This window comes from Thamnophis sirtalis, unplaced genomic scaffold, assembly GCF_051295495.1.
Source record: "Thamnophis sirtalis isolate CommonGarterSnake01/CBP01778 unplaced genomic scaffold, rThaSir2_p1.2 scaffold_4, whole genome shotgun sequence".
Classification (NCBI taxonomy): domain Eukaryota; kingdom Metazoa; phylum Chordata; class Lepidosauria; order Squamata; family Natricidae; genus Thamnophis; species Thamnophis sirtalis.
The window spans coordinates 135,340,404-135,367,594 of NW_028261384.1; the positions used below are offsets into that span (position 1 = coordinate 135,340,404).

At 37.8% G+C, this 27,191-nt stretch overlaps 3 protein-coding genes across 3 annotated transcripts; all 3 read left to right on the forward strand.

Moving 5' to 3' along the window:
- Positions 1 to 899, forward strand: LOC148046773 (vomeronasal type-2 receptor 26-like). Its single transcript, XM_087712101.1, has one exon. The coding sequence runs from the start codon at positions 3 to 5 to the stop codon at positions 897 to 899; it is 897 nt and encodes a 298-aa protein (XP_087568227.1). The 5' UTR covers positions 1 to 2.
- A 13,866-nt stretch (positions 900 to 14,765) lies between these two features.
- On the forward strand, positions 14,766 to 17,540 carry LOC148046774 (vomeronasal type-2 receptor 26-like). The gene is made up of 4 exons (XM_087714945.1): positions 14,766 to 14,962; positions 15,401 to 15,692; positions 16,711 to 17,371; positions 17,494 to 17,540. Exons 1-4 carry the CDS (start codon positions 14,766 to 14,768, stop codon positions 17,538 to 17,540), a joined length of 1,197 nt encoding a protein of 398 aa, XP_087571071.1.
- A 2,283-nt stretch (positions 17,541 to 19,823) lies between these two features.
- Positions 19,824 to 26,792, forward strand: LOC148046775 (vomeronasal type-2 receptor 26-like). Its single transcript, XM_087714946.1, has 4 exons — positions 19,824 to 19,832; positions 20,082 to 20,309; positions 20,867 to 20,993; positions 25,894 to 26,792. Exons 1-4 carry the CDS (start codon positions 19,824 to 19,826, stop codon positions 26,790 to 26,792), a joined length of 1,263 nt encoding a protein of 420 aa, XP_087571072.1.
- The last annotated feature ends 399 nt before the right edge of the window (positions 26,793 to 27,191 follow it).

The window sequence follows — 27,191 nt, forward strand, 5'->3', positions numbered from 1 at the left end:
ATATGGAAGATTGCTTTGAATGTTCAGAAGACCATTATCCAAATAAAGAAAAGAAAGGTTGTATCCTGAAACTGTTGGTCTTTCTAACTTTTGAAGAAACCTTAGGAATTGTTTTAGCCTCAGCAGCTCTTTGTTTCTTCTTCTTGACCTCTTGGGTACTTGGAACTTTCATTAAGCACCAAGATACTCCCATTGTCAAAGCCAACAACCGGTCCCTCACCTACACCCTCCTTGTCTCTCTTCTGCTCTGTTTTCTCTCCTCTTTGCTCTTCCTCGGCCAACCTGGCAAAGTGACCTGCTTTCTCCGGCAACCAACTTTTGGCATCACCTTCTCAGTGGCCATTTCTAGTGTACTGGCCAAAACCATAACTGTGGTTGTGGCTTTCATGGCCACTAAACCAGGATCTCAGATGAGGAAGTGGGTGGGAAAAAGATTGGCTTTTTCTATTGTCCTCTCATGCTCCCTCTTACAAGTATGTACGTGTATACTTTGGTTGTCAACATCTTCCCCATTCCCTCAGTTGGACATGCACTCAGAGCTCCAAGAAATGATTTTGCAGTGCAATGAGGGGTCAGCTTTCTTCTTCTACTGTGTCTTGGGCTACATGGGTATTTTGGCCATTGCCAGCTTTATTGTGGCTTTCCTTGCCCGTAAATTACCCGACAGCTTTAACGAAGCCAAGTTCATCACCTTCAGCATGTTGGCCTTTTGCAGTGTGTGGATCTCCTTCTTTCCAGCCTATCTGAGCACAAAAGGAAAAGCCATGGTAGCTGTGGAGGTCTTCTCCATCTTGGCCTCCAGCACTGCATTACTGGGATGCATATTCCTCCCAAAATGCTACATCATTGTTTTTCGCCCTGACCTCAACCACAGGGAGCAACTCACAAAGAGAAAATAGTACATCCTGGGATTTTTCTGGCTCAGCAGAAGTTTTGAAAAAAAAGGGATAGAAAGAATGCTTTCTACAGAAAACTTATAATAAACTTACAGAAAATTAGATTATCAAAATGTGTTGCAAGAGAGAAAGGGTTAGGTTAAAGAATCTTGAAAAATGGTGAAAATGCAACACAATGAGCACATATTAAAAATAATGAAACTCCTACATAAATGCTTTTTTAAGCATTTATGTAGGAGTTTCATTATTTTTAATATGTGCTCATTGTATTGCATTTTCACCATTTTTCAAGATTCTTTAACCTAACCCTTTCTCTCTTGCAACACATTTTGATAATCTAATTTTCTTAGTTCTTGTTAGGATGTATTAAATATTGACCCAAATGCAAAGAAATTTTTTATGCTTTTTCTACTTTCAATTCGTAAAGCACTGCTTAAAATGAGTAAAAAGCTGATGACCAATGAGTGAATATGTATTTAAGGCATTATCATAGAAGATCAGTTTTTGATTTTTTAAGGTTAAGGTAAGGCACATTTATTGAGTTTGTTAATCCTGTTCATTTAAAAAAGCATTTTCATGCTGGATCGTAACCATTCACTCTTTACCCATAAATCTATTTCCCTAGCAATCAGATATGTTAAAATATTCATGACTGGAAGAGACATGGGAACAAGGTCAGCCAATGAATAGGCATAGCAACTAAGTCAGCCAATGGGAGCTTAAACAGGTCTGAGTCTGTGCAAAAAATTGAAACAGCAACTTAAGCAGTCTGCTGCTCTGAGAAGTAAACTATCAGTCTGTCTGGGCTTGTCTGTTTAATGTTTAATGTTTAATAAATTTATATGCCGCCCAATCCCGAAGGACTCCGGGCAGCTTACATAAAATCAATTTAAAAGAATACTAAAAAGTTTAAAAAGTAGAAAACAAGGCAAGTTAAAAGACACAACATGCACTCAACCTTAGTGGGGCTGGACCTCATTCAAGAGGTCAATAGCCCCAGGCCTGCTGGAAAAGCCAGGTCTTAATAGACTTTCGGAAGGCCGCGAGAGTGGGGAGCATCTGGATCTCTGGGGATAGATCGTTCATAGGGCCGGGGCAGCTACAGAGAAGGCCCTCCCCTGAGTAGCTGCCAAACGACATTGTCTAGTTGATGCCACCTGGAGCAGGCCCATCCTGTGAGATCATATCGGATGCTGGGAGGTATGTGGCAGAAGACATTCCCATAGATATCCAGGTCCTAAGCCATGTAGGGCTTTAAAGGTGATAACCAGCACCTTGAAGCATGTTCGGAGACCAATCGGGAGCCAGTGCAGCTCGCGGAGGATGGGTGTAACATGGATGTATCTTGGTACACCTAATATATTGCTCGTGCGGCTGCATTCTGGACCAGTTGTAGTCTCCGAACGCTTTTCAGGGGCAGCCCCATGTAGAGCGTGTTACAGTAGTCAAGTCTTGAGGTGACGAGGGCATGAGTGACCATTTGAAGTGCCTCCCGGTCCAGGTAGGGCTGCAACTGGTGCACCAGGCGAACCTGGGCAAAAGCTCCCCTGGTCACAGCTGACAAATGGTGTTCTAGTGTCAGCTGTGGGTCCAGGAGGACACCCAAGTTGCGGGCCCTCTCTGAGGGGTGTAAGATTTCACCCCCAGGCTTAGAGATGGAGTATATGGACTATCTTTGGGGGGCAACATCCATAGCCCCTCGGTCTTGTCAGGATTGAGTGCAAGCTTGTTCATTCCCATCCAAACCCTAACAGCTTTCAGGCACTGGCACATCACGTCCACTGCTTCACTGGGTTGGCACAGGGCGGAAAGATACAACTGGGTATCGTCCGCATACTGGTGGTATTTAATCCCGTGCCGGAGAATGATCTCACCCATCGGCTTCATGTAGATATTAAATAGGAGGGGGACAGGATCGAGCCCTGCGGCACCCCATATTTAAGGGGCCTAGGGGTCGACCGCTGTCCTCCGACCAACACCGACTGCGACCTACCAGAGAGGTAAGAGGAGAACCACCGCAAGACGGTGCCTCCCACTGCCACCTCTTCTAGCCGCCGCAGAAGGATACCATGGTCAATGGTATCGAAGGCCGCTGAAAGGTCAAGGAGAACCAGGATAGAGGAATGTCCTCTATCCCTGGCTCGCCAGAGAGCATCGGTCAGCGCGACCAAAGCGGTTTCAGTGCAGTAACCAGGCCTGAAACCAGACTGAAAGGGATCTAGATAATCTAGATAATTGTCTACTGAAACAACTAACTGCTTGTGTTTGCCTGTAACTTTCCTGTCTTGTATTTACTTGGAAAAACCATCTGTTGGTATTGTACATTTATTCTTCTATTCTTATGTAAATAAAGAAGTTATTGAATCCAGCTGAATCAGTTATCTTTCTGTGCTTCTGGGTTTGAATTTTTGCAATCAATTCTGACAAGCTATTAATAATATGGGAAATTTAATGAAATGAAATAAAATGGATTCTTTCTTCTATCTCATCCTTTATTCAAATTGTTTGCTGCTCAAGGTCCATAACAAAGACTGATTTGAATTGGTTTACAATAAGCATTTTTCAAGAAAATCAGCTGAAATTCAGCTCAAATCCTAGAAAAAAATGTACAATCCTCTCTGATAGAGGGAGAGACTACAATGTTGAAAAAACCTGGATGAAAATGTTGAGAGTTTACTTGATGATAGATAGATAGATAGATAGATAGATAGATAGATAGATGGATGGATGGATGGATGGATGGATGGATGGATGGATGGATGGATGGATGGATGGATGGATGGATGGATAGATAGATAGATAGATAGATAGATAGATAGATAGATAGATAGATAGATAGATAGATAGATAGATAGATAGATAGATAGATAGATAGATAGATAGATAGATATGTGTACACGTATACATGTAGACATGTTGAAATATGATAGATAGCTAGATAGCTAGAGAGAGACACACAGAATGAGAGAGACAGACAGAGACCACACAGACAGACAAACAGATGATAGATGCAATGGATGGGGCAGATGTCCCAAATTATAATGAAAGTCCAACTGTAATTAAAAACTAGTTATGTGGGACTTCTCTGCAAATGATGCTCCCCCTGTTCTCATCATTGGTAGCAGGATGTTTTACATAATTTAGCAGTTTAATAAATTGAAATGGAAGAAGAATCCTTGAGTCAAATGTTATGACATATATTGTAGGAAGTTTTATTTATTTGTTTAAGAGGATTTAAATGGCCCCACATGCACTGTCAGTGTCTCTGAGCTGCTTAAAAAAAATAAAAAACACACAAGGAATAAAAACACACCCCTACATATAATAATCAATCAGTTGAGCCACTTCATACGTTCCAACTCATTCTGGTTTCCCCAGGCCTATTGACAAATCCAGGTGCTCAGGGCTTTGCAAAAGAAGGTCAAAGTTGGGACAAATCTAATCTCAGTGTGGATGATGTTCCAGAGGGAGAGAGGATTCACAAAGAAGACACTTATTCTGGGTCCCACCAGATGTCCTGTCTTAAGAGGACCAACAATGTTCCCTGCCTCCCTGCTCTACTGGATCACAAAGATGTGATCAGGAAGAGTCAATTCTTCAAATAACTTGCAAAAAAGGAAAAGCCATGGTAGCTGTGGAGGTCTTCTCCATCTTGGCCTCCAGTGCTGATTTACTGGGATGCATATTCCTGGCAAAATGCTACATCATTGTTTTGCAGCCTGACCTCAACCACAAGGAGCAAATCACAAAGAGATATTAGTTTATCATGTCATCTTACTGGCTCAGAAAAATTGCTTAAAAAAGAAATAAAAAGAATGCCATTTATAGAAAAAATATTGTATATAAAGTTATAAGAACAGTTGTGTACGATATTTATGATTATTAAGATTTATAATGATTGTCGGTTCCAAAAGAAGTGCTCATGTGTTATTACCATTTTCTTAGATTCCTGAACCAAATCCTTTCTTCTTTTCAACACATCCATTGAATTTGATTTTGGTGATCTAGCTGTCTTGTTCCCTGTTAGGATCTTTTGGATATTGGCTCAAATGATGCCCAATGTTGGGAGAGACACATTCATCATTTTTCTACTATCCATTCCTAAAATGTTACATAAAAACAGTAAAAAGCTGATTACTATTTTCTGACCGTACAGTTAACACAGTATCATAGGATATCAGTTTCTGATTTGTAAGTGTTCTTTCAAGCATAAAATGTATTGAGTTTTTGAATCTTGTACATTTATCTCCATCTTTTAAAAGGCAATAAATCCGATTAGTTGAACGTGACTATGTGAGGATCCGTCTTCTGCCTGACATTTACTTCCTGTCCAAGTTTTTTTTTCCGGAGGGCAATGGAAACAACTAGCATCACATCTCACCTACAAGCAGAAGCAGTGTCTGACCATACAACAGTGGACGCTCTCCTGCACTGTGTGTGCAATTTGTGTGCAACTTTGCAGCATTCCAACTATGCAAGAAATGGTCCAGATCTTCAAAAAGTAATAACAGGCTGCGGCTAAAGAGAGCCTCTCCTAGTTTAATAAATATTAAAAGTCCTTAAAGATGACTAAGAAAGGGAAGGGACACCTTTTTATTTTTTCAAGGTTTTTGTTTTTTATTACAGATTTTTACAGATTTTTATTAACAAAGTGTTGTCCAGATCTTTTCTTTTACATCCTCTCATAGGCATAATCCATTTTACATCATATCTTTGTTTCCAATTTCAGCCATATTATTCTGTTTCCCTATTTTTTATATTAAATTTATTTTCTTTTTAGTACATAAGCAATAAAACTAATGGCCCTTAATTTCTAATCTCTTATAATAGCATCAACTCCATCGTTAAATATGTTCCTCAAATTCTCCATCCCATGCATTAACATTTCATCTTCATCTCTTCATTTTAAATTTTCTTCAAAGTTAAACCAAATTATCATTTCACATTTCATCTGTTGGCCTGTTTTGCTGTAAGCAACATACATCATCAAAATCAAATTTTACTTAAAGAACATTTATCTTAATTAATTATCCACATTTAATAAGGTTGATATAATTCCCTTACATCTTAATTAACTACCCCCTATTAATAATATTAATACAATTATCTTTAATCTACTAACATGTTCCTTATTTCCCTTCTTCCCTCTTTTTGCCACCTCGGAAGGATGGAAATCTGAGTCACCAGTCCACCTGGTGAGATTCGAAATGTGAAATCGCAGTCATTGGCAGTCAGCAGAAGTAGCCTGCAGTACTGCATTCTAACCACGGTGTCACCGCAGCTCCTCACTTAGCCATCTTCACCAGAAGTCATCATTTCTATTACTTTCATTGGCAATTGCTCATTTGAAAAAAGCAGATGAACCATCAGCTACTTATTATCTCATCAAAACAAAATAATTATCTCCTAGTGGAAACACCATATTTTCTTAGCTAGGCCAAAAATGCTACATGGAGGGACATTTAAATTCAACAACAATCTAGGCATCTGTTTGGCTGTAAAGTAAATCTTCAACCATAGGGTATTTAGTACAAGGGGTAATAACAACTCTGGCACATTAAATGCTTCAAGTTTCTAACCTCTGTTCTTTTCTGGCAGAGTATCTATTCAAATTATTGTGATATTCAAGATACAAATTTGTACTCTTGTGAATCTTCAAATGGAAAATTTTACATTTTCTCATCAGGCGAATTCTCAGATATAAACTTTGCATTATGCCTTAGATGAAGTATTGGTTTATATGTACTTTCCAATGGGTAAAATGAAAGACACATTTTCACAGTAACAAGAATATCAACATGCTTTTTCTGGTGCTTTTGGTGCACAAAGTAGTTACTCTGAGCTGCCCTGCAAGTGATGCTTTCCTTGTTCCAGAAGAGTGGTACCAGCCTGGAGACCTCATCATTGGTGGAATGGTGTCTCATCACCTTTACCAATTTTGTGAAATGAAATTCAGTGAACATCCTGCCAAAACACCTTATGGCAGCCCAGTGTAAGAATTTTTCTTTGTTATCTAATCTTACCCAGATATCCCAAAATTCCCTTATATGAATAAAAGTTGTTTGTGCAAAAATTCAGGATTCTTTTATGTAATCTATTTTTTGTGTCTTTCAATGGCATCAGGTTCTGGCAGAAGAAACAATCGTATGTACATTTTTTAAAATATCTCCACACATCTTATTAAACAGATACTGAGATTAAGATAATTTTTAAGAAGGTTTGGCATGATCTCTCCTCACAAAATGTATATACAGTAAATGAGTGATGTCTGTGGAATCTGTTCATATGCCATTTTCTTAAAATCTCATAGAAAATAAATACAGTACTTTGAAAAAACTCACTGCTTGTATTTGATGCAGTATACATTTCTGGAAATACTGTATAAATAGTAAATTGGAACTCTGTGGAAATTACTAATAAAGGAGAATATTTTAGCTCAGGGTTGAAATGGGAGGTCCTTGATGTTCTCTATGTTTGGTTATTTTCTTCAAGACATTTCATTAAACAAATTAGATGATATCATCAAGGATCGTTATTAAGAATTTTAAAAGGGATATTATGTTTTTATTACTATCAAAGAAAGAAATGGCTTTTACTCTTAAGAAATGGTGCGACCTTATGAGAATTGTCAGCTTAGTTTTTCAACTGGGGTATTTAAATTATTTGCAGCGTAATCACCAAATTCTACCAGCATGCCCTCGCCTTGGCCTTTGCTGTGAAGGAGATCAATGAGGACTCACAGATCTTACCTAATATCCCTCTCGGGTTCCACATCTATGATAGTTACATGAATGCGAAGATGACCTATCGTACCATTTTAGACCTGCTCTTCAAATCCCAGGAATTTGTCCCTAACTACAAATGTGATAGCCAGAAGAATCTCATGGCTATCATTGGAGGACTCAATTTTGATACATCATTTTATATAACTGAACTTATGGGTTGTTTCAAGATTCCACAAGTAAGCTGTGATGGGGTTGAGGAGGAATATATATATATATATATATATATATATATATATATATATATATATATATATATATATATATATATATATATATATATATATATATATATATATATATATATATATATATATATATATATATATATATATATATATATATATATATATTGTTGTTGTTGTGGAACAATTAATGAACATCAAAGATTTGTCTTAGGTTTGTGTTAAGATGTTCTGCATGTCTCCAGAAATATTTCACATCTAAAGGAATATTTGATTGTAGTACTCTTTGTCCCTATTAAATCAATTGATGTCTTATATGTGTTTGAAGTAACTCCAAGACATTCCTTTCCATATTAATATTTAGAAGAATTTTTTTTAAAAATCCCGCTTGGATATATTTTATTAAAAAACTAGAATAGAAAATTAGCTTCATTTCAATAATTGGATAATTTTATTCTATTTTGTTTAAGATGACCTATGGCTCATTAGCCAAAGAGAAATTTCAGACCAGTAGACGCTCTTCAATTTATTTCATGGTCCCAAAAGAATTCCATCAGTACACTGGGATTATCCAACTGCTTCACTATTTTGGTTGGACGTGGATCGGGATTTTTGCTATTGATAACAACCATGGAGAAAATTTATTACAGGAAATGCTGCCCTTGCTCGCAGAGAATGGAATCTGCTCGTCGTTCATAGAAAGGCTTCCTCAACAAGTCGACTTGGAAGACTTTCCTGAACTTTATCAAATAATCTCAATGATTTCCATTAATTTGATGAATAAGAAAGTCAATGCATTTCTTGTCTATGGAGAAGCCTGGACAATTATGTGGCTAAGAATTGCGGTATTTATGTTAGATCCTGGAAGCAAGGAAACTGCATTATTTAGAAAGGTGTGGATCATGACTGCACAGATTGATTTTGTATTATCAGGCATTCAAATCACATGGGATCTCCAGATGTTCCATGGGGCTCTTTCCTTCACTGTTCATTAAACAGCCATTGTAGGTTTCAAGGAATTTCTTCACACCATAAATCCTCTTTCAGACAACAGAGATGGGTTTCTGCGGGAAGTTTGGGAACAAGTATTTGATTGTTCACTTCCTAAACCAGAGTTACCAGACACACACAATAGACAGTGCACTGGGGAGATGAAGCTAGAGAATCTTCCTGGGCCTGTCTTTGAAATGGAAATGACTGGCCAAAGCTACAGCATCTATAATGCTGTTTACACTGTGGCTCATGCTTTGCAGGCTCTGTACATTTTAGGGTTCAAGAGGAAGAAAACAAGGATGCATAAAAAAACTGATCTTTTAAATCTGCAGGTTTGGCAGGTATTCTCTCTTCATTGGACACCTTCTTCTTCTTTTTCCTCTTCCTCTCCTTCGCCTTCTCCTCCTCCAACTCCTCTTCCTCCTCCTTCTTTTAAATGGGCACTTTGATATACAATATCATGTAGAATCTCTCAATGTTTTTTTGGAAGGGGAAACAATTATAATAAACAAAGTAGAAATGAGGAAACAATTTCTGATGGTGAGAAAAAAATAACATTTAATTAGTGGAACAACTTGTCTTCAGAAATGTTGATACTCCAACACTGTAGATTTTAATGAAGAGAAGGGTAGTGATTTGTCTGAAATGGGCTAGGATCTTCTCCTTGCATAGGGTGTTTGACTGAAAGACCTCAGAAGTCCCTACCAATGCTAAATAAAAATCAAGTAAAATAAAGTAAAGTAAAATAAAATTAATATGATGTGACAAGTGAGAAGAATTATAGGATAAAATATGTGCAATGACATTGTGATATAAATTTATAACTGCATAATGAGCTACAGAAAAGTATGACATTTCCTTGCCATCAAGGTTAGATTAACTGTTATGCTTTATTAAAATTCCCAAGAATAATCTGTTTAAATTGCATAGGGCATACGGTCTACACCTTGAGCAGGGAATTTGACTAGAATACCTCGAAATTCTTCTTAGAAACCATTCTACTGTTCTGCCTAAAATAGATACAGAAAACACAATTTTTTTCTTTTTATCCTATCACTAGCTGGATACATGTGCTTCGCTACAAAACTGTGTGATCGGGTTTGATAAATTGACAAATCCTGGCTGACAATGAGAACAGCTACTTCTGTAGTTGTGGGGTCATTGAAATGATCTTGGTGCTCTCTAGAAGTCTTCCTATTGGCGTTAATCACCCACTTGGAAGTCCTTGTGGCCATTAGGAAGAGAATTAACAGCAGCCTTAAGTTCCAGAATATATTTGTTGTGTTCACACAGCAACTTTTGCAGTTGGCTAACCAGTTCTGGATTAATGCCCATGTAGATTCTACACGAGAAGTCCCTTTCATTGTCATCATCACGAAAAATTATATCTGGAAAAATGAAGGCTGCTGCTGAGGCTTTGCTATGATACTCCCTATCCTGTGATAGACCTGCCCCTGCCCTTCGAATGTTGACAATAATTTCCCTCCTTCATTTCCCTGGCTCCAAAATATGTCACTTTGAAGCATCCATTGTACTTCTGGTCAGCTGAAAGGCTTCCTTTAACTGGTGTTACAGTAGAAGGAACAGATTCGTCTGAACTGAAGAGGTCAGTGTAAGAAGTGAGTTGGGGCTGGGACACTATACAAGAGAAATTTGGTTTACAATCCATTGGCTCAACAGTAGTTGTTGATTGAAACTCATAACGGAACATCTCTCCCACCATCTTGAGTTCAGAAGCAGTTTCATAGGTGGATGGCATAAACATTTTGGTGAGGTACCAATGTTTAATACTGTAAGGAGCCCAGAACGCTCCTCTGTGAGGGAATGGAACATCTGCCAGTTTGACCTGAGGTAACAGAATGTGAGGCAACTGGCCATTTGAACAGAGTTATTTTCAGGTGGGGAGGGGGAGTAGAATGTTTAACTCCTTAGCATCAGAGCGTGTTAATTATTGTATAAGAATTACTAATGATCTGATGGTCAATTTGGAAAAATCCTTTGTTAGCGAGCACCTAATATTCTCTTCTACATTGTTACATTTTCAAAGCTCTTTCTCTTTTATTCCCTTTCAAATAGCTCCATTCATTTCTTCAAGGCATTTCTTTTAACAATTCAGCTGGGGAGAGAGTGTTCCTGAATGAGAAAGGGGAAGCAACAGGTGGATTCGACATCACCAACTTGATCACTTTTCCAAATAGATCATTTCAGAGAGTTAGAGTTGGAAAGCTGGATGTAGAGGCTCCAAAAGGGAATGAATTATGGATTGATGAAGATGTGATTGTCTGGAACCCAACTTTTAACCAGGTATCAAATGAGAGAATCAGCTATGCCTCAATCCATGGTGATTCCATTTTGAGCCTAGTCTCTTTCAAAATCTGATTTCTCATTTTTAAAAGAAATGAAGGCATATTCTTTTAAAATGCTTTTGATGATCAAGCACTCATTGAATTGAAAAAAATGATATTACAGTGTAAAAGCATTCTTTGCATATTTGGTTTGAATTTAAAAAATATTGTCAACTTGTGCTGATTTTATTTACTGATAAAATCAGAACCCTTTGGGAGATCAAAAGTAATTCTCCTCCATAAAGGAGATAAATTACAAGCTGTTTGAAATATCTCCAATTTCAAAATATTTTATCTTTATCATCAGGTTCTTCCACTTTCTCGATGCAATGACCCTTGTTTCCCTGGATCCTGGAAGAAAGGGATTGAGGGAAACCAGTTCTGCTGCTATGATTGTGTTCCATGCCCAGAAGGGAAGATTTCAAATCAAAATGGTAGGGTAGGAATTCTACCATTTTTCTTTAGACTTAAACAAACTTTAATGAAGTACTTGGATGAATAAAATTAATAAGATAATTTTCAGTAATATGCAATACCTTGATGAAAAATATCCTTGATTTTCCTTCCAGATATGGATGACTGTTTTGAATGTTTAGAAGATCATTATCCAAATAAAGAAAAGAAAGGTTGTATCCTGAAACTGCTGGTCTTTCTAACTTTTGAAGAAACCTTAGGAATTGGTTTAGCCTCAGCAGCTCTTGGTTTCTTCATTTTGACCTCTGGGGTACTTGGAACATTTTTTAAGCACAAGGATACTCCCATTGTCAAAGCCAACAACCGTTCCCTCACCTACACCCTCCTTGTCACTCTTCTGCTCTGTTTTCTCTCCTCTTTTTTCTTCCTCAGCCAACCTGGCAAAGTGACATGCCTTTTCCGGCAACCAACTTTTGGCATCACTTTCTCAGTGGCCATTTCTAGTGTACTGGCCAAAACCATCACTGTGGTTGTTGCTTTCATGGCCACTAAACCTGGATCTCAGATGAAGAAATGGGTGGGGAAAAGAATCACCTTTTCTATTGTACTCTCATGCTCTCTCTTCCAAGTATGTATTTGTATTGTTTGGTTGTTGACATCTCCCCCATTCCCGGAGTTGGACATGCATTCACAGTCCCAAGAAATGATTTTACAGTGTAATGAGGGATCAGCTATCTTCTTCTACTGTGTCTTGGGCTACATGGGTATATTGGCCATCGCCAGCTTTATCGTGGCTTTCCTTGCCCGTAAATTACCTGACATCTTTAATGAAGCAAAGTTCATCACCTTCAGCATGTTGGCCTTTTGCAGTGTGTGGATCTCCTTCTTTCCAGCCTATCTGAGCACAAAGGGAAAAGCCATGGTAGCTGTGGAGGTCTTCTCCATTTTGGCTTCCAGTGCTGCATTACTGGGATGCATATTCCTCCCAAAATGCTACATCATTGTTTTCCACCCTGACCTCAACCACAGGGAGCTACTCACAAAGAGATGTTAATTTCTGGCTCAGAAAAATTGCTCATATATCAGCATCATTCACTTGGAAGTTGACCTTTTGAGCCCACAATCATACTTTGGGAGAAGATATGGTATTACACAAGATGGCTTCCTTCCCCTGTTGGGATTCCTCTCTAAATTTTGCTTTTTCATTGGTACTTTAGCTCCGCATAAGATTATTCACGTTTAGGGAACCAGGTGAAAATTTGGTCTTCCTGAAATTTTGCTCTTGCACGTGATACATGACTGGCTTCCTCATATGTTCCAGAATTGACTACAACATGTCAATTTACCAAGCCTTGAATGTACTACGAATCACCTTAATTTCTTTTCACAGAAGCACAGACATTGCCTCTTTTTGAAATAGGGAATATTAAACTGAGGGAGAGATAAAGATGTCAAAGGAAAGATGCTACCAAGATCTCAGCAAGCCTTAGGGATGATTTCTAAAACTGTTCTTAAATGCTGTAACAGTTCAAATACTAAACCACTAAAGCCCCTCCAGCAGTTTCCACTGCCACTGCTTTCATCATTTCCTTGAGCCCTATTTCATAATCTTCTCCCAGGTCTTAAGTATATTGTTAAGCAACTGAAAATTTAAATTTGGGGAATGCTAGGGAAAATGCTACTTCCTCATGGCTAACATAAGTAAAAATGTCACCCAACCTATCATTGTGGAAAAAATAGAGGCATCATCTCCCATCTAGGGAGATCTGGGAGCAAATCATGGAAATAATTTTTTGAGGGACTGGCAAAATATTTAGGTATTGGAGGTGATATTCAGCAGTTTATGATGTATCGGTAGGGGAAATTTTGAGGTGTTTGGGAATCGGTAAATACTACTTCTGATTGGCCCTGTCCCCATCTATTCTCTGCCTCCCTGATCAGGAGGAAATGTGGATTTTACATTAACCTTTCAATGGAGTTGTGTGGGAATAGAAATTTTACAGTGTCCTTCCCCTGCTACACCCACCAAGCCATGCTCATAGAATAGGTAGTAAAATAATTTGAATCCCACCACTGCTAGGCATCTTAATCCTATGTAAAGGAGACTGAACTGCAGCTACTATTTATTGTAAAACAGAATATAAATTCCAAAAATCAGGTGTATTTGGTATAGCAAATTCCCCTCTGTACATTTTATTAGCAATTGTGCATTTCAAGAAGCATTTAAACATCATCTATATTTGCTCTTATCAACAACGAAGTAATTATCTCCTGATAATTAGATTGAGGTTTGTAATCTATTTACAAAAGACCAGGACTCGAGACCACGAAGGTGAGAGAAACAGTTTATTTGATGCATCGAGTTCAGCGTGCTCACACACCAAAATCTGAACTCCCTGGGCTCTGCCCAGGATGCTACTTTTATGCTATGTTCCACACTGTGCATTCTCAAGGCATTTCCATACACGAGACAAGCATGACATTTTGAAAAGGAGAAGTTCATTTGGAATGTTAGTTGTTTCACCTCTGTTCTATCTCTCACCCACACCTGGCTTCCTGTGCCCCTCCTTTACAGGGTCTTGCCACACTGTTGAACACTATTTTTAATACTTATGAGGAAGTTGGAGAGAAAGTTCACTGAAGCTACAAGTCAAAGTTGGAACTCCAGGGCACTAGAATGAAAAGCCAAGCTAATATGAATTTATAAGGTCCATTCTATTAAGACCGCCTAACCTCACCAGCCACTGGTGGGTTTGCCTGTGCACCCCCTCCTGCATCAACAGGAATTACCATATTTTCTGAACTAGGCAAAAACATCAAGGACTGCACAGGAGAATATTTCAATTCAACAACAATCAATGCATTTTGAACCCCAGGGGGATTGGCACAGCTTTGTTTCAGAATCCTTGCTACAGGCTTCCTCCCCTTTATTCTCCTCTGTCAGAATACATGCTCAAATCCTGATGCAATTCAAGAAACAAATTGGCAATCTCAAGGGCATCCTAATACAAAATGATAGGTTTTCTGATTAGGTGCACTCTCAGATAATGAATTGAATTTGAATTTATTGCATTTATATGCTGCCCTTTCCCCCGAAGGGGAAATTTGAAAGAATCATGATGAAAGACAGTGACATTTTCAAGAGCGTGGATGTTGCTGCTCCTAGTATTCTTGATGAAGAAAATAGGGACGCTGAGATGCACTGCGAGTGATGCTTTCCTTATTCCTCATGAGTGGTACCAACCTGGTGACCTCATCATTGGAGGGATGATGTCCCACATCTATTACAACCTTTTTGGTATTGATTTTAAGGAATATCCTTCTATAACATCTTACGACATAACATGGTAAGGATTTTTTCCTCTTTTCCTAATCTTAATCTGTTTCCTCAAATTTGCTTATGAGAGGATCAATATAGACGTTATAACTAGTCCTTCTATTTATGGGAGAATACATTTTTTGCTTTTTTACTTGATTTTAAAGTACTTGTAATATAATGTATAAAGCTTTAGTGGAAAACATCTTCTGAATGACATTTGTAATATTTGTTTTAAATCTATATTATCATTCTTAACAAAATATATAGAATAAATGACTGATATATGATGGAATTGATTTTGTTGTACATGTGTTGTTGTACAAATTATTCAGCATGTTAAAAAACCCATTACTTTCCTACTTTAATCAGAGAAAGAAATGTTAGTTATTCATACAGAAATGATGCAACCTTGCTTATGAGAATAATAAACTTCCTTTTTCAAATGGGGTATTTAAATCTTTTGCAGTGTAGTAATGAAGTTCTACCAGCACATCCTTGCCTTGGCCTTTGCTGTGAAGGAGATCAATGAGGACTCCCAGATTTTACCCAATGTCACTCTCGGGTTCCATATCTATGACAGTTACAGCAACCCAAGGATGACCTATCGTACCACTCTGGACCTGCTTTTTAAATACCAGGAATTTGTCCCAAACTACAAATGTGATAGCCAGAAGAATCTCAAGGCTATCATTGGGGGACTGGATTTTGCCACATCATCATATATAGCTGAAATTATAGGATTCTTAAAGATTCCACAAGTACGTTCTAAAGGGGTTTAGAAGAAAATTCTTAATCTTATTGTTGTAATGGAATAATTAATACACGTAAAAAATTAGGCCTGGCTTTCTGTTAATAAGTGTTAGAATGTTCTGCATGGCTTAATGTCAAATACTTAGCATTGTTATCTGAAACTACCATGCCAGTTACACAAAGTGAATATCAGGAGTAGCTGAAGGCATATTTGAATTGCTTTGCTAAAATAATTGATTTTATTATTTATTGTATTTATTTTGTGAAGCATGTATTAGATAACATATTTAAGTATAAACAAGATTTTAATACATGAAATGGATATGAATAAAAAAGGATCATTAGGACATGGACAGTTGGCTCGCTGGTGCGTTTATGCACGAACCATTCAGACCTCTTAGGAATGGGGTGAGGTTGATAGTAGACAGTCTAAGGTTAAACTCTGGGGATTTGGGGAAGAAACCACAGAGTCAGGTAGTGCATTCCAGGCATGGACAGTTCTGTTGCTGAAGTCATATTTTCTGAAATCGAGTTTGGAGCGGTTTACCTTAAGTTTGCAACTATTGTGTGCTCATGTGTTTTTGTGTTTGAAGCTGAAATAGTCATTGACAGATAGGACATTGTAGCAGATAATTTTATGTACTACACTTAGGTCCGGCCAAAGGGGCACAGGGGGCCCTCAGGAGCTCTATTTTCGGCTGCGAGAACATCCTCCAGCACGCTGAAAGCTAAAATGGAGGTTGGGAGGGCCAGGCCGAGGAACCAGGGGCTAGTCCTTCACTGTTTCCAGGGAAGCCCTGTGGGCCAGATCTATGAACTTCCGAAGCTCGATCCAGCCCCTGGGCCTTGAGTTTGACAAACCTGATCTAGTGCATATGATTGAAATATTTCCCACCAAATTGTGTCTATATTCGTTAGGAAATGCTAGGACAACAATTTTCCTTGGATATATTTTAAATGGAAACAAATAGAAAAATTAAATTTGAAAAAAACATCTCATCAGAATTCTATTGGACTTTCTTTTAGCTAACTTGTGTCGCATTACCTCAGGAGGAATTTGAGACCAGTAAGCTCTCTTCACTTTATTTCATGGTCCCCAAAGAGGAAAAGCAGTACATTGGGATCATCCAACTGCTTCACCATTTTAGGTGGACATGGATTGGGATATTTTCTGTTCGTAATAACAATGGAGAAAAATTCGTACAGAAAATGCAGCCCTTACTTTCACAGAATGGAATATGTTCAGCATTCATAGAAAGGCTTCATCCAATAATACACTTTGAAAACCTGGAAGAAACCTATCTACGAATTTTCATTAATTCAATTAATATGTTGAGTAGCAAATCCAATGCATTTCTTGTCTATGGACAATCCGGGACAATTATGTGGCTAAGACTTGTAATATTTATGTCAGATCCTGAAAGCAAAGAAACTGCCTTATTTGGAAAGGTGTGGATCGTGACTGCAATGATTGATTTTGCACTAACAGGCGTTCAAATCAGTTGGGATCTCAAGATGTTCCATGGGGCTCTTTCCTTCACCATTCATTCAACAGCTGTTGTAGGTTTCAGGGAATTTGTTCAGACCATCAAACCTCTTTCAGACTCCAGAGATGGGTTTCGACAGGATATTTGGGAACAGTCATTTGACTGTTCATTTCCAAAGTCAGAGTTACAAGAAATACACAGTAGGAGATGCACTGAGGAGATGAAGCTGGAGGATCTTCCTGCACCTCTGTTTGAAATGGAAATGACTGGCCAAAGCTACAGCGTCTACAATGCTGTTTATGCTGTGGCTCATGCTTTGCAGGCTCTAGACATGTTGAGGTTCAAAAGGAGGAAAACCATGATGAGTAAAAACCCTGATCTTCCACAGCTACAGCCTTGGCAGGTATTCCATTTGCACTGGAGGCTTCTTTTATTTCAATCAGCAGTTTGAAATAGAATTACCTTTTTAACCCATTGTGGAAACTCTTAATATATTCTACATGTGTAGAAAAAAATAGAAATAGAACCCTTTCTTGACAGTAATTAGTTGGGGAAAAATTGCCTTCAGAAATTCTGGCTGCTCCATAATAGCAGATATTTACAATGCAAATAGAATAGAATAGAATAGAATAGAATAGAATAGAATAGAATAGAATAACAGAGTTGAAAGGGACCTTGGAGTTTTTCTAGTCCAACCCACTGCTTAGACAGGAAACCCTACACCACTTCAGACAAATGGTTATCTAATCTCTAATCTACCCAATTCCTGCAACCGTTCTTCATATATTTTAGTTTCCAGTCCCCTAATCATCTTTATTTTTATTCTCTGCACTCTTTCTAGAGTCTCAGCATCTTTTTTTTTTACATTGTGGCAGCCAGATATGAATGCAGTATTGCATGGGGTTACGAAGGCAATTTAAAGTGGTATTAACTATTCAAGTGATCCTGATTTAATCCCTCTGTTTATGCAGCCTAGAACTGGGATGGATTTTTTTGGCAGTTGCTGGACATTGCTGGCTCATATTTAAATGGTTGTCCACCAGGACTCCAAAATCCCTCCTAAAAATTACTACTATTGAGCAAGGAGCTACATATACACTACCTGTACTTATTTTCATGACTAAATGTAGAACCTTACTTTTTTAACCATTGAATTTCATTTTATTAGATAGCCTCCAATGTTTAAGTCTGTCAAGATCTTTCAGTATCTTGAGCCTAACTTCTTGAGTGTTGGCTATTCCTGCCAGTTTGGTGTCATCTGCAAATTTGATGAGTTCCACATCTGTTCCCCCCTCCAAGTCATTGATGAAGATGTTGAAGAGTACTGGGCCTTAAACAGAGCCTTAGGATATCTCACTGCATGCTTTCCTTCATGTAGATGAAATTCCATTGATGACTACACATTGAGTGCAGTTGGTCAGTCAGTTATGAATCCATCTGATGGTGATGCTGTCTAACCCACATTTTGTACTTTATCTAGTAGTAGGTTATGGTCTATTTCATCAAATGCCTTACTGAAGTCCAAGTATATCAACTAATTTTGTCACTTTGCCAAATAATGCAACAAGATTAGTCTGTCATGATCTCTTTTTGACAAAACCATGTTGGTTTTTGGTTTTTACTTTTTGGGGTTCTAGGTTTTTGCTGATTCGTTGTTTGATTATCTTTTCCAGAATCTTCCCTGATATTGAGGTCAGGCTGATAGCTCTGCGGTTTCCTGTATCTATATTTTATCCTTTTTTGAAGATAGGAACTACATCAGCTCTTTTCCAATCCTCTGGCTGTTCAATGGTGCTCTAGGATCTTTGAAAGATATAGTTCAGTGGTTCTGCTATCCAATCTGCCAGTTCCTTCAGAACCTTCTGGTGTAATCTATCCAGTCCTGGTGACTTGAAATCAGTTAGGGTAGACAGGTGCTCACATAACATTTTCTTCCCAATTTTAACTTGTGTTCCTAATCTGTTTTTTGTAGTGTTGTTTTTGATAGGTTGGATTGTTTTTTCCCTTTGTGGAAAGAGAGTGGCAAAAAACAAGTTGAGCAGTTTTGCTTTCTCCCTGTTGATTGTACCTTCTTGACACTTTCTCCCAGAAATGGACCAATTGTTTCCTTGTCATTTTTCTTGTTTTGAACATATTGAAGCTTTTTTTGATCACAAGTTGTTTATTAGACAGCCATTTGTTTGAAATGTTGTAGCATCTTCTCATTGAGCTGGCTGTTTTACTAGAAATCATTCAAGGTATCTTGAATCTGTGTTATGTTGTTATGTATAAAATACATACAAAAAATGATAAAAAATATTTAATAAATCAGCATAGCTTGAAAAGTAATAGTGAAAAGGATAATTTATATTACTTTTTGTTATCTCTCCAAAAACTAATCAATTCTCAAATAATTGACTAACTACTTTTTCTGTCTCTTTGGGATATTTAGAGGCATTTTAGGCCCTTTTTAAATGTGGCATGCATAGTATGAAACAACCTTATATTTGCAGAATGAGTCTCTATCAGTCTCTAACTCTCATTTATCTATTAAAGAAAGCTTCTGTCTCAAATTCTAAAATCTGAAAATTAACCAGACCTCACTCTCAAATAGCTTTGTACCAATGAGTAAATATTATACATTATCTATCTTGAATTAGTTTTTGTTAGTAAATGGAGAAAGTGATATAATTCCAAAAGCCTATTTTCATTCCGATTCTCTGCATTGTTATACTTCCGTAAATAATATCAAATAAATCAAAGAGTTGACATATATATTTCCATACAATATTGATTATAAAATTTCTAAGTTTACGTAATTATTAAGAGTTATTGGAAAGGGCAGAATGGGTGAATGTAACTTGGATATCTTTTTGTCTTCTCTATTACGTTGCTTTTAATTCCCTCTCTCTTTTATTTCCTTTCAATTAGCTCCATTCATTTCTTCAAGGCATTTCTTTTAACAATTCAGCTGGGGAGAGAGTGTTTCTGAATGAGAAAGGGGAAGCAACTGGTGGATTCGACATCACCAACTTGATCACTTTTCCAAATAGATCCTTTCAGAGAGTTAGAGTTGGAAAGCTGGATGTAGAGGCTCCCAAAGGGAAGGAATTATGGGTTGATGAAGACATGATTGTTTGGAGTCCAGGTTTTAATCAGGTATCAAATTAGTGAATTGACCATGTCATAATCTATTATGATGCCATATTGAACCTAATCTCAGTCAAAATATGATTCCTGGATTTTAAAGAAAGAATGGAATACTATTTTCAAATGTTGTTGATATCAAACACTCATTAAATTGACAAAATGACATTACAATACATGTTGGCATGTTTGGTTTGCACATCCGTTTGAAATCACAACAGTAGCCATTTTTCCATGAAATTGCTCCCCTGTGCAATTATTTACTTCCCCTGCTCTTCAAATAGGACCTTTTCTACATCATTATGGTTTCCACATCTTTTTAAGTTGCAGAGGAAATTAATAAGTTCAGTATTACTTTCCATGACATAGTTACAAAGTGTTATGATTTTTTCACCCTGTCCTTCAAGCAGGAAATTTTGTACATCATTACAATTTCTAATTTTTTGAATACCTGCATCTTTTATCAATCCTTTGGGAAGTTAAAAATAATTCCCCTCCATAAAGGAGAAAAATTACAGAATCTAACTCTAATTACGTCCAATTTCAAAACCTTTTGTGCTTATCGCCAGGTTCCTCCATTTTCTCGATGCAATGACCCCTGTTTACCTGGATTCTGGAAGAAAGGAATTGAGGGGGATCAGTTCTGCTGCTATGACTGTGTTCCATGCCCAGAAGGGAAGATTTCAAACCATAATGGTAGGGTAGTAATTCTACCATTTTTCATTTGACTTAAGGAAAAGTTTAATAAAATACTTCTATGCATAACTTTAATAAGGAGATTTTCGATAATATGGAATACCAATAAAGAAGAATATTTGTAGCTCAGGGTTGAAATGAGGGGTCCTTGGGACTCTCTGAGCTTACTTGTTTTCTTGCAGATGTTTCATTATCCTACGTAGGTAACATAATCACTGCTAGTAAGGAATGCTGTTTGCTTTCTGTTGTCTGGGTATCCAGAGTACGGACTTTATTTAAAGTAGCCCAAATACAGTTCTGCAACCCAGAAAAACAGAAAAAGGAAATGGAGCATCTATGCAACACATTCCAACAAAATGCATTCCCATGTTTCTCAAAATGTTCCTAACCACTCAATCCAATACAGCACAAACACAAACCCTAAAAAGAATTACACTGTTATACATCAAGAATATCTCAAAAGCCACCAAACAAACTGGACAATCATATAGAATCAGTGTAGCACATGAGCCAACTAAAGCCCATCAAAATTTCCTAAGCAAACCAAAAGATGGAGCAAGCACAGAAGAAAAACAAGAGTCATGTAAAGACGCAATGTAAGGACTGCAACCACCACTAAGTGAGACAAACAGGCGGAAGACTGTCAGATTGCATCCATGAATACCAACTGGGAGTCAGAAACATGAACAAAATGCTTTAATTTCACAACCTATAGACAGATTGAATGATAGTTTCAATTGGGAAAATGTGACAATGCTAGACCACACCAAGTCCAAAAATGCCAGGGAATATCTAGATACCTGGCACTCTCACAAATCAGCCATCAATCAACCATAGACATTAACAGCATCTAATGATTATGCAAAAGAGGCAATCAATCAGACCAAAAGAGAACAAAATAGACTCCAGCATCTCTCCACCACTAATCAGCACAAATATCATCATAGATTAACTCCAAAGTTAACCTCAAACCAACAATCAAGTAAACAACACACCAATCAAGAAGCAGATGAAAAGAAAAGGGGCATTGTGCCCCTTAAAGATCATATCGATTCTAAATTGGTGTATACTGATGGGGAGGGGAGACTTTTAATGGTTGAATTGAAATTTGGTCGATATAAAATTTTGCTGGTGGTCATATAAGCGCCAAACAATAATCAAAGTACCTTTTTTAAAAAGTTGCATCAAAAAATTGCAGAGTTAGGCTATGACTACATATGTGTGGTGGGTGATTATAATGCTGTGGTAGATAGGACAATGGACTATAACCCAGGAAACATCCAAAAGGAGGAGAACTCTCCCAAAACCTTTGAAGACATGAGGGAGGAATATGAATTAAAGGATGTATGGCATGAACTCCACCCACAGAAACAATAATTTACTTTCTTTTCAGATAGACATCAATCCTGTTCTAGGATCGACATGGCTTGTTTGACACCAGAAATAGGGGATCTGATTAAGGAAGCAGCAATCAAGGTTAATACCTGAGCCGATCATAGTCCACTCTTATTGGTGTGGAAACGAGTAAGGCAGGGGAGGAAGAGAAGGTGAATGATGAATACAGAGACAGTGAAAGAACAAGAATTTAAACTAATGTTTAAAAGGGAAATGAGGTTTTTTTTTTGAAGAAAATAGGAAGGGAGTAACCCCACAAATACTTTGGTATACAGCCAAGGCTTATATGATAGGCACACAGAGGAAAAAATTAGAAGAGAGGGCAAAATGGGTAGCCAAACTAAGGTGGTGGAAACAGCCTTGCAACAGGACCCACTAGAAGATAAAAAAAAGAAGAAATGGCTAGAATTAAGCACGGGATATCTCTTCTAGATCATGAGGATGTTGCTTGGAAACTTAGTGGGATTAAGCAACACTTTTTTGAGGATGCTAACAAACTGGGTCGTTGGCTCTCTTATAGACTACGGAAAGAAAGAGAGAGCAGACGTATAGCTCAACAGCAGAATAATAAAGGGGAATTAGTAGAAATCAAGGGAAATTATTCAAGGTTTTTTTCAGCAACTATATAGTAGAGGGGAAATTTCTGAGGACCAAATTAAGGAATTTTTAGATAATGCAAATCTACCTAAGATCTCAAATGAAGCGAAAGGGGTACTAAACCAAAAGATAACAATAGATGAATTAGAAAAGGCACTCAAAAAAATGGAAAACAACAAAACTCCTGGCATTGATGCTTTGCCAGTTGAAGTCTATAAAACTTTTTTGGAAATCTTAGGACAAGAGATGATTGTAATATTTAATGCTATCTTGATGGATTCTATTGCACCGAAATTGTGGGTTGAGGCCTATATATCGCTTTTGCCTAAAGCTGGAACTGACCATACCCAAATTAAAAACTATAGGCCCATTTCACTTTTGAATGTGGATTATAAAATCTTTGCAGCTATACTGGCAGATAGACTTAAATTCTTCCTTAGCAAATTTATACACCCTGATCAGAAGGGCTTCCTGCCGCAAAGGCATTTGAAAGATAATGTTAGAATTGTTTTGGATAGCTTAGAATATTATGAAGCCCGGCTGGACAAACAAGTGACCTTTATGTTTCTCGACGCACAAAAGGCTTTTGATCGGGTAAATTGGAAGTTTATGTTGTCACAATTAGAAAATATGAAGTTTGGAGAAAACTTCTTAAATGCAGTTCGGGCAATTTATGTATAACAAACTGCGACATTATTGGTAAATGGAGAAGAGGCGGGTGATATTGAGATTGGTAAAGGCACAAGACAAGGATGCCAGTTATCCCCCTTACTGTTTATCCTTACATTAGAACCCCTTCTTAGAATCGTGAGGAGTGATATACAAATTAAAGGGTTACGAGTTAAAGCTCGGGAATTTAAGGTCCAGGCTTTTGCCGACGACCTTGTTTTTATTCTCGAGAATCCTATGGCTTCTGGGATACAACTTTTACATAAAATAGAGGAGTACAGTATGATAGCGGGGTTATGTATAAATAAAGAGAAGACAAAACTGTTAATTAATTATATGACTTTGAACCACAAAAGGGAAGTAGAAAGCCTGTTAGGGATTAACATGGCCCATAAAATACAATACTTGGGAATTTGGTTTAAGGAGAGATGTTCCTCTATCAAGGTAGTTAATTATATGAAATTACTACAACAGGCATCTAAGGTTATGACTAATTGGAGTGGTAAACAACTGTCTTTGATGGGCAGGATTGGGACAGTTAAGACACATGTACTATCGAAATTTTTGTTTTTGTTTCAAACGGCACCGACTAAATTGGACAAATATTTTTTTAAATCCTTGGAAACAATATTGGCTCGATTTATATGGCAAGGCAAGAAAGCATGAATTAAAGCCCAAATGTTGCAGAAACGTAAAGAACTGGGAGGCTTCGGAGTACCCAACTGGGAAGCATATTATAATGTAGCAATTATGACATGGGTGAAGGATTGGGTGACGTTGAGTAGAAGGTGCCTATTGGCTATAGAGGGACATGACCTCCCCCAGGGATGGCATGCCTCCCCCAGGCAAGAAAGAGATACTCCCCATAGGTACTTCATGGGACATTATATTCGGAAGATTTTGATGGGGGTGTGGGAAAAGATGAGGAAAATGTACTATCTTAGGGTTCCATGTTGGTTGGCACCGTTGGAGGCGTTAACGCATCCCAGTGTATTTAACTGGACAAGAAACATAACATATAAAGACATTATAAAAGAAGATGGCAAGATGAAAACAAAGATGGAAATAGAGCAGCAGGGCAGGAATCTGGAATGGTGGGAATATTTACAGATTAGAAATAGGTTTAAAAGTGATAAGGTACGGTATGGGATCTACCCAAACCCTCAGGGGCTAGATAAGATTTTGTTTGGTGGAGATAAAAAAATGTTATCGAAGATTTATCAATTTTTGACCTGTCAAGATGCTAAAGAAGAGATGGATAAAAGCCTTCTAATAACATGGGAGAGAAACTTTGGCTATGAGATTGAAATGGGCAAATGGTGGGATCTATGGAGTAAGACTATTAAACTTACAATATCTACAGCGTTTAAAGAAAACGTATACAAGATGGTTTATAGATGGCACTTCCCCCCAACGAGGTTAGCCAAAATGTTTCCTGGGTTATCTCCACTGTGTTGGAAATGTGGAAGTAGGGATGGCACATTCTACCATATTTGGTGGTCTTGTACTGAGGCCACGAAATACTGGAGTAGGATTCAAAACTGGCTAAAAGAGGTTACCGGGGCAAGTATGGAATGCAAAACCGAGAATTTTCTACTAAGCATGAAACCAGAAAACATGAGTAAATCTATACCATCGGAGGACGCCATTATTAAAAAAGATCTATGAATGTGCAGAAATGGATAGAATGATGGGTTGGCTGAGGAACAAAGGAGAAACAGAACATTATCATAGCTGGAACCTATGGTATATGTGGGCTACAAGGAGAACAGCAGGGACTTAAAACAGGGAAAGTTAAATAGCAGTTGTTAACAATGGGAACTAAAAGTGAACATGGGTATTGTAATATACCCTGAAGTTTGTTACGAGAAGATGCTGCTTAGAGACTCAACAATGAGGAAGGGGAAAAAAAGTTGGGCTGTGAATGACTGTCACCGTGGGGGGGAGGGGTGTATGTTTAAAGTTGTATTTGTATTTGTATGTTTTATTCTTAAAAAAATGTATAACTAATAAAGATTATTTAAAAAAGAAGAAGTTGCAACAAAGCCATCAGTAAACAGTTCAACCAAAGACTTTCTAAGTAGGTCCCCATCCACATAGACTGGCAAGACATTTTGATGGTATTTAGTTTGGGTCGATGAAACATTTACAAGGAAACAAGCAAACTCAGAGAGCACCAAGCACCCCTCAATAGTATGGAATGCCTAGATGAAAAGAAATATGTTGATTTTCCTTTCAGATATGGAAGATTGCTTTGAATGTTCTGAAGATCATTATCCAAATAAAGAAAAGAATGGATGTAAACTGAAACAGCTGGTTTTCCTAATTTTTGAAGAATCCTTAGGAATTGGTTCAGCCTCAGCAGCTCTTGGTTTCTTCTTCTGGACCTCTTGGATTCTTGGAATTTTTATTAAGAACAAAGATACTCCCATTGTCAAAGCCAACAACAGGTCCCTCACCTACACCCTCCTTGTCTCTCTTCTGCTCTGTTTTCTCTCCTCTTTGCTCTTCCTCAGCCAGCCTGGAAAATTGACCTGCCTTCTCCGACAATCAATGTTTGGGATCACTTTCTCAGTGGCCGTTTCTAGTGTACTGGCCAAAACCACCACTGTAGTTGTTGCTTTCATGGCCACTAAACCTGGATCTCAGATGAGGAAATGGGTGGGGAAAAGATTGGCCTTTTCTATTGTCATTTCCTGCTCTCTCTTCCAAGTATTTATTTGTATTGTTTGGTTGTCGACATCTCCCCCATTCCCGGAGTTGGACATGCATTCACAGCCCCAAGAAATGATTTTACAATGCAATGAGGGGTCAGCTTTCTTCTTCTACTGTGTCTTGGGCTACATGGGTATCTTGGCCATCGCCAGCTTTATTGTGGCTTTCCTTGCCCGTAAATTACCTGACAGCTTTAACGAAGCCAGGTTCATCACCTTCAGCATGTTGGCCTTTTGCAGTGTGTGGATCTCCTTCTTTCCAGCCTATCTGAGCACAAAGGGAAAAGCCATGGTAGCTGTGGAGGTCTTCTCCATTTTGGCCTCCAGTGCTGCATTACTGGGATGCATATTCCTCCCAAAATGCTACATCATTGTTTTCCGCCCCAACCTCAACCACAGGGAGCTACTCACAAAGAGACGTTAATTTCTGGCTCAGAAAAATTGCTTTAAAAATTACTAGAATGACTATATCTATCCGAAACATATAAGTGATAGGGGCAGAGGGGCATTTCTGTCAAAGAAAAATTTGTGTAGGATGTTTATGATTATTTAGATTTATTAATTTTGCCTATTTCAAAATCTCTGCTCTTGTTTCTTCATTTTCCCCATTTCACAAGATTCTTTAACATAATGCTTTCTCCTTTTCAACATGTGCATTGAACTTGATTTTGGTCATCTAAGATTGTTATTCCCTGTTAAGATTTTTCAGATATTGATGAACATCAAATAATGTCCGATATTTGCAGGGCATTACATGAATTCCTAAAGCATTACATAAATACATTAAGAAGTATATTTCCATTTTAAAATCATAAATTTATCA

Bases quoted from the DNA above. Each gene is read 5' to 3' on its own strand.
- LOC148046775 (XM_087714946.1), top strand. The intron at 20,310-20,866 runs GTATCAAATTAG...GCTTATCGCCAG, and splicing joins GGAGTCCAGGTTTTAATCAG to GTTCCTCCATTTTCTCGATG. The intron at 20,994-25,893 runs GTAGGGTAGTAA...TTTTCCTTTCAG, and splicing joins GAAGATTTCAAACCATAATG to ATATGGAAGATTGCTTTGAA.
- LOC148046774 (XM_087714945.1), top strand. From the start codon at position 14,766: ATGTTGCTGCTCCTAGTATTCTTGATGAAGAAAATAGGGACGCTGAGA. The intron at 14,963-15,400 runs GTAAGGATTTTT...AATCTTTTGCAG, and splicing joins ACATCTTACGACATAACATG to TGTAGTAATGAAGTTCTACC. The intron at 17,372-17,493 runs GTAGGAGATGCA...CATGCTTTGCAG, and splicing joins AGAGTTACAAGAAATACACA to GCTCTAGACATGTTGAGGTT.
- LOC148046773 (XM_087712101.1), top strand. From the start codon at position 3: ATGGAAGATTGCTTTGAATGTTCAGAAGACCATTATCCAAATAAAGAA.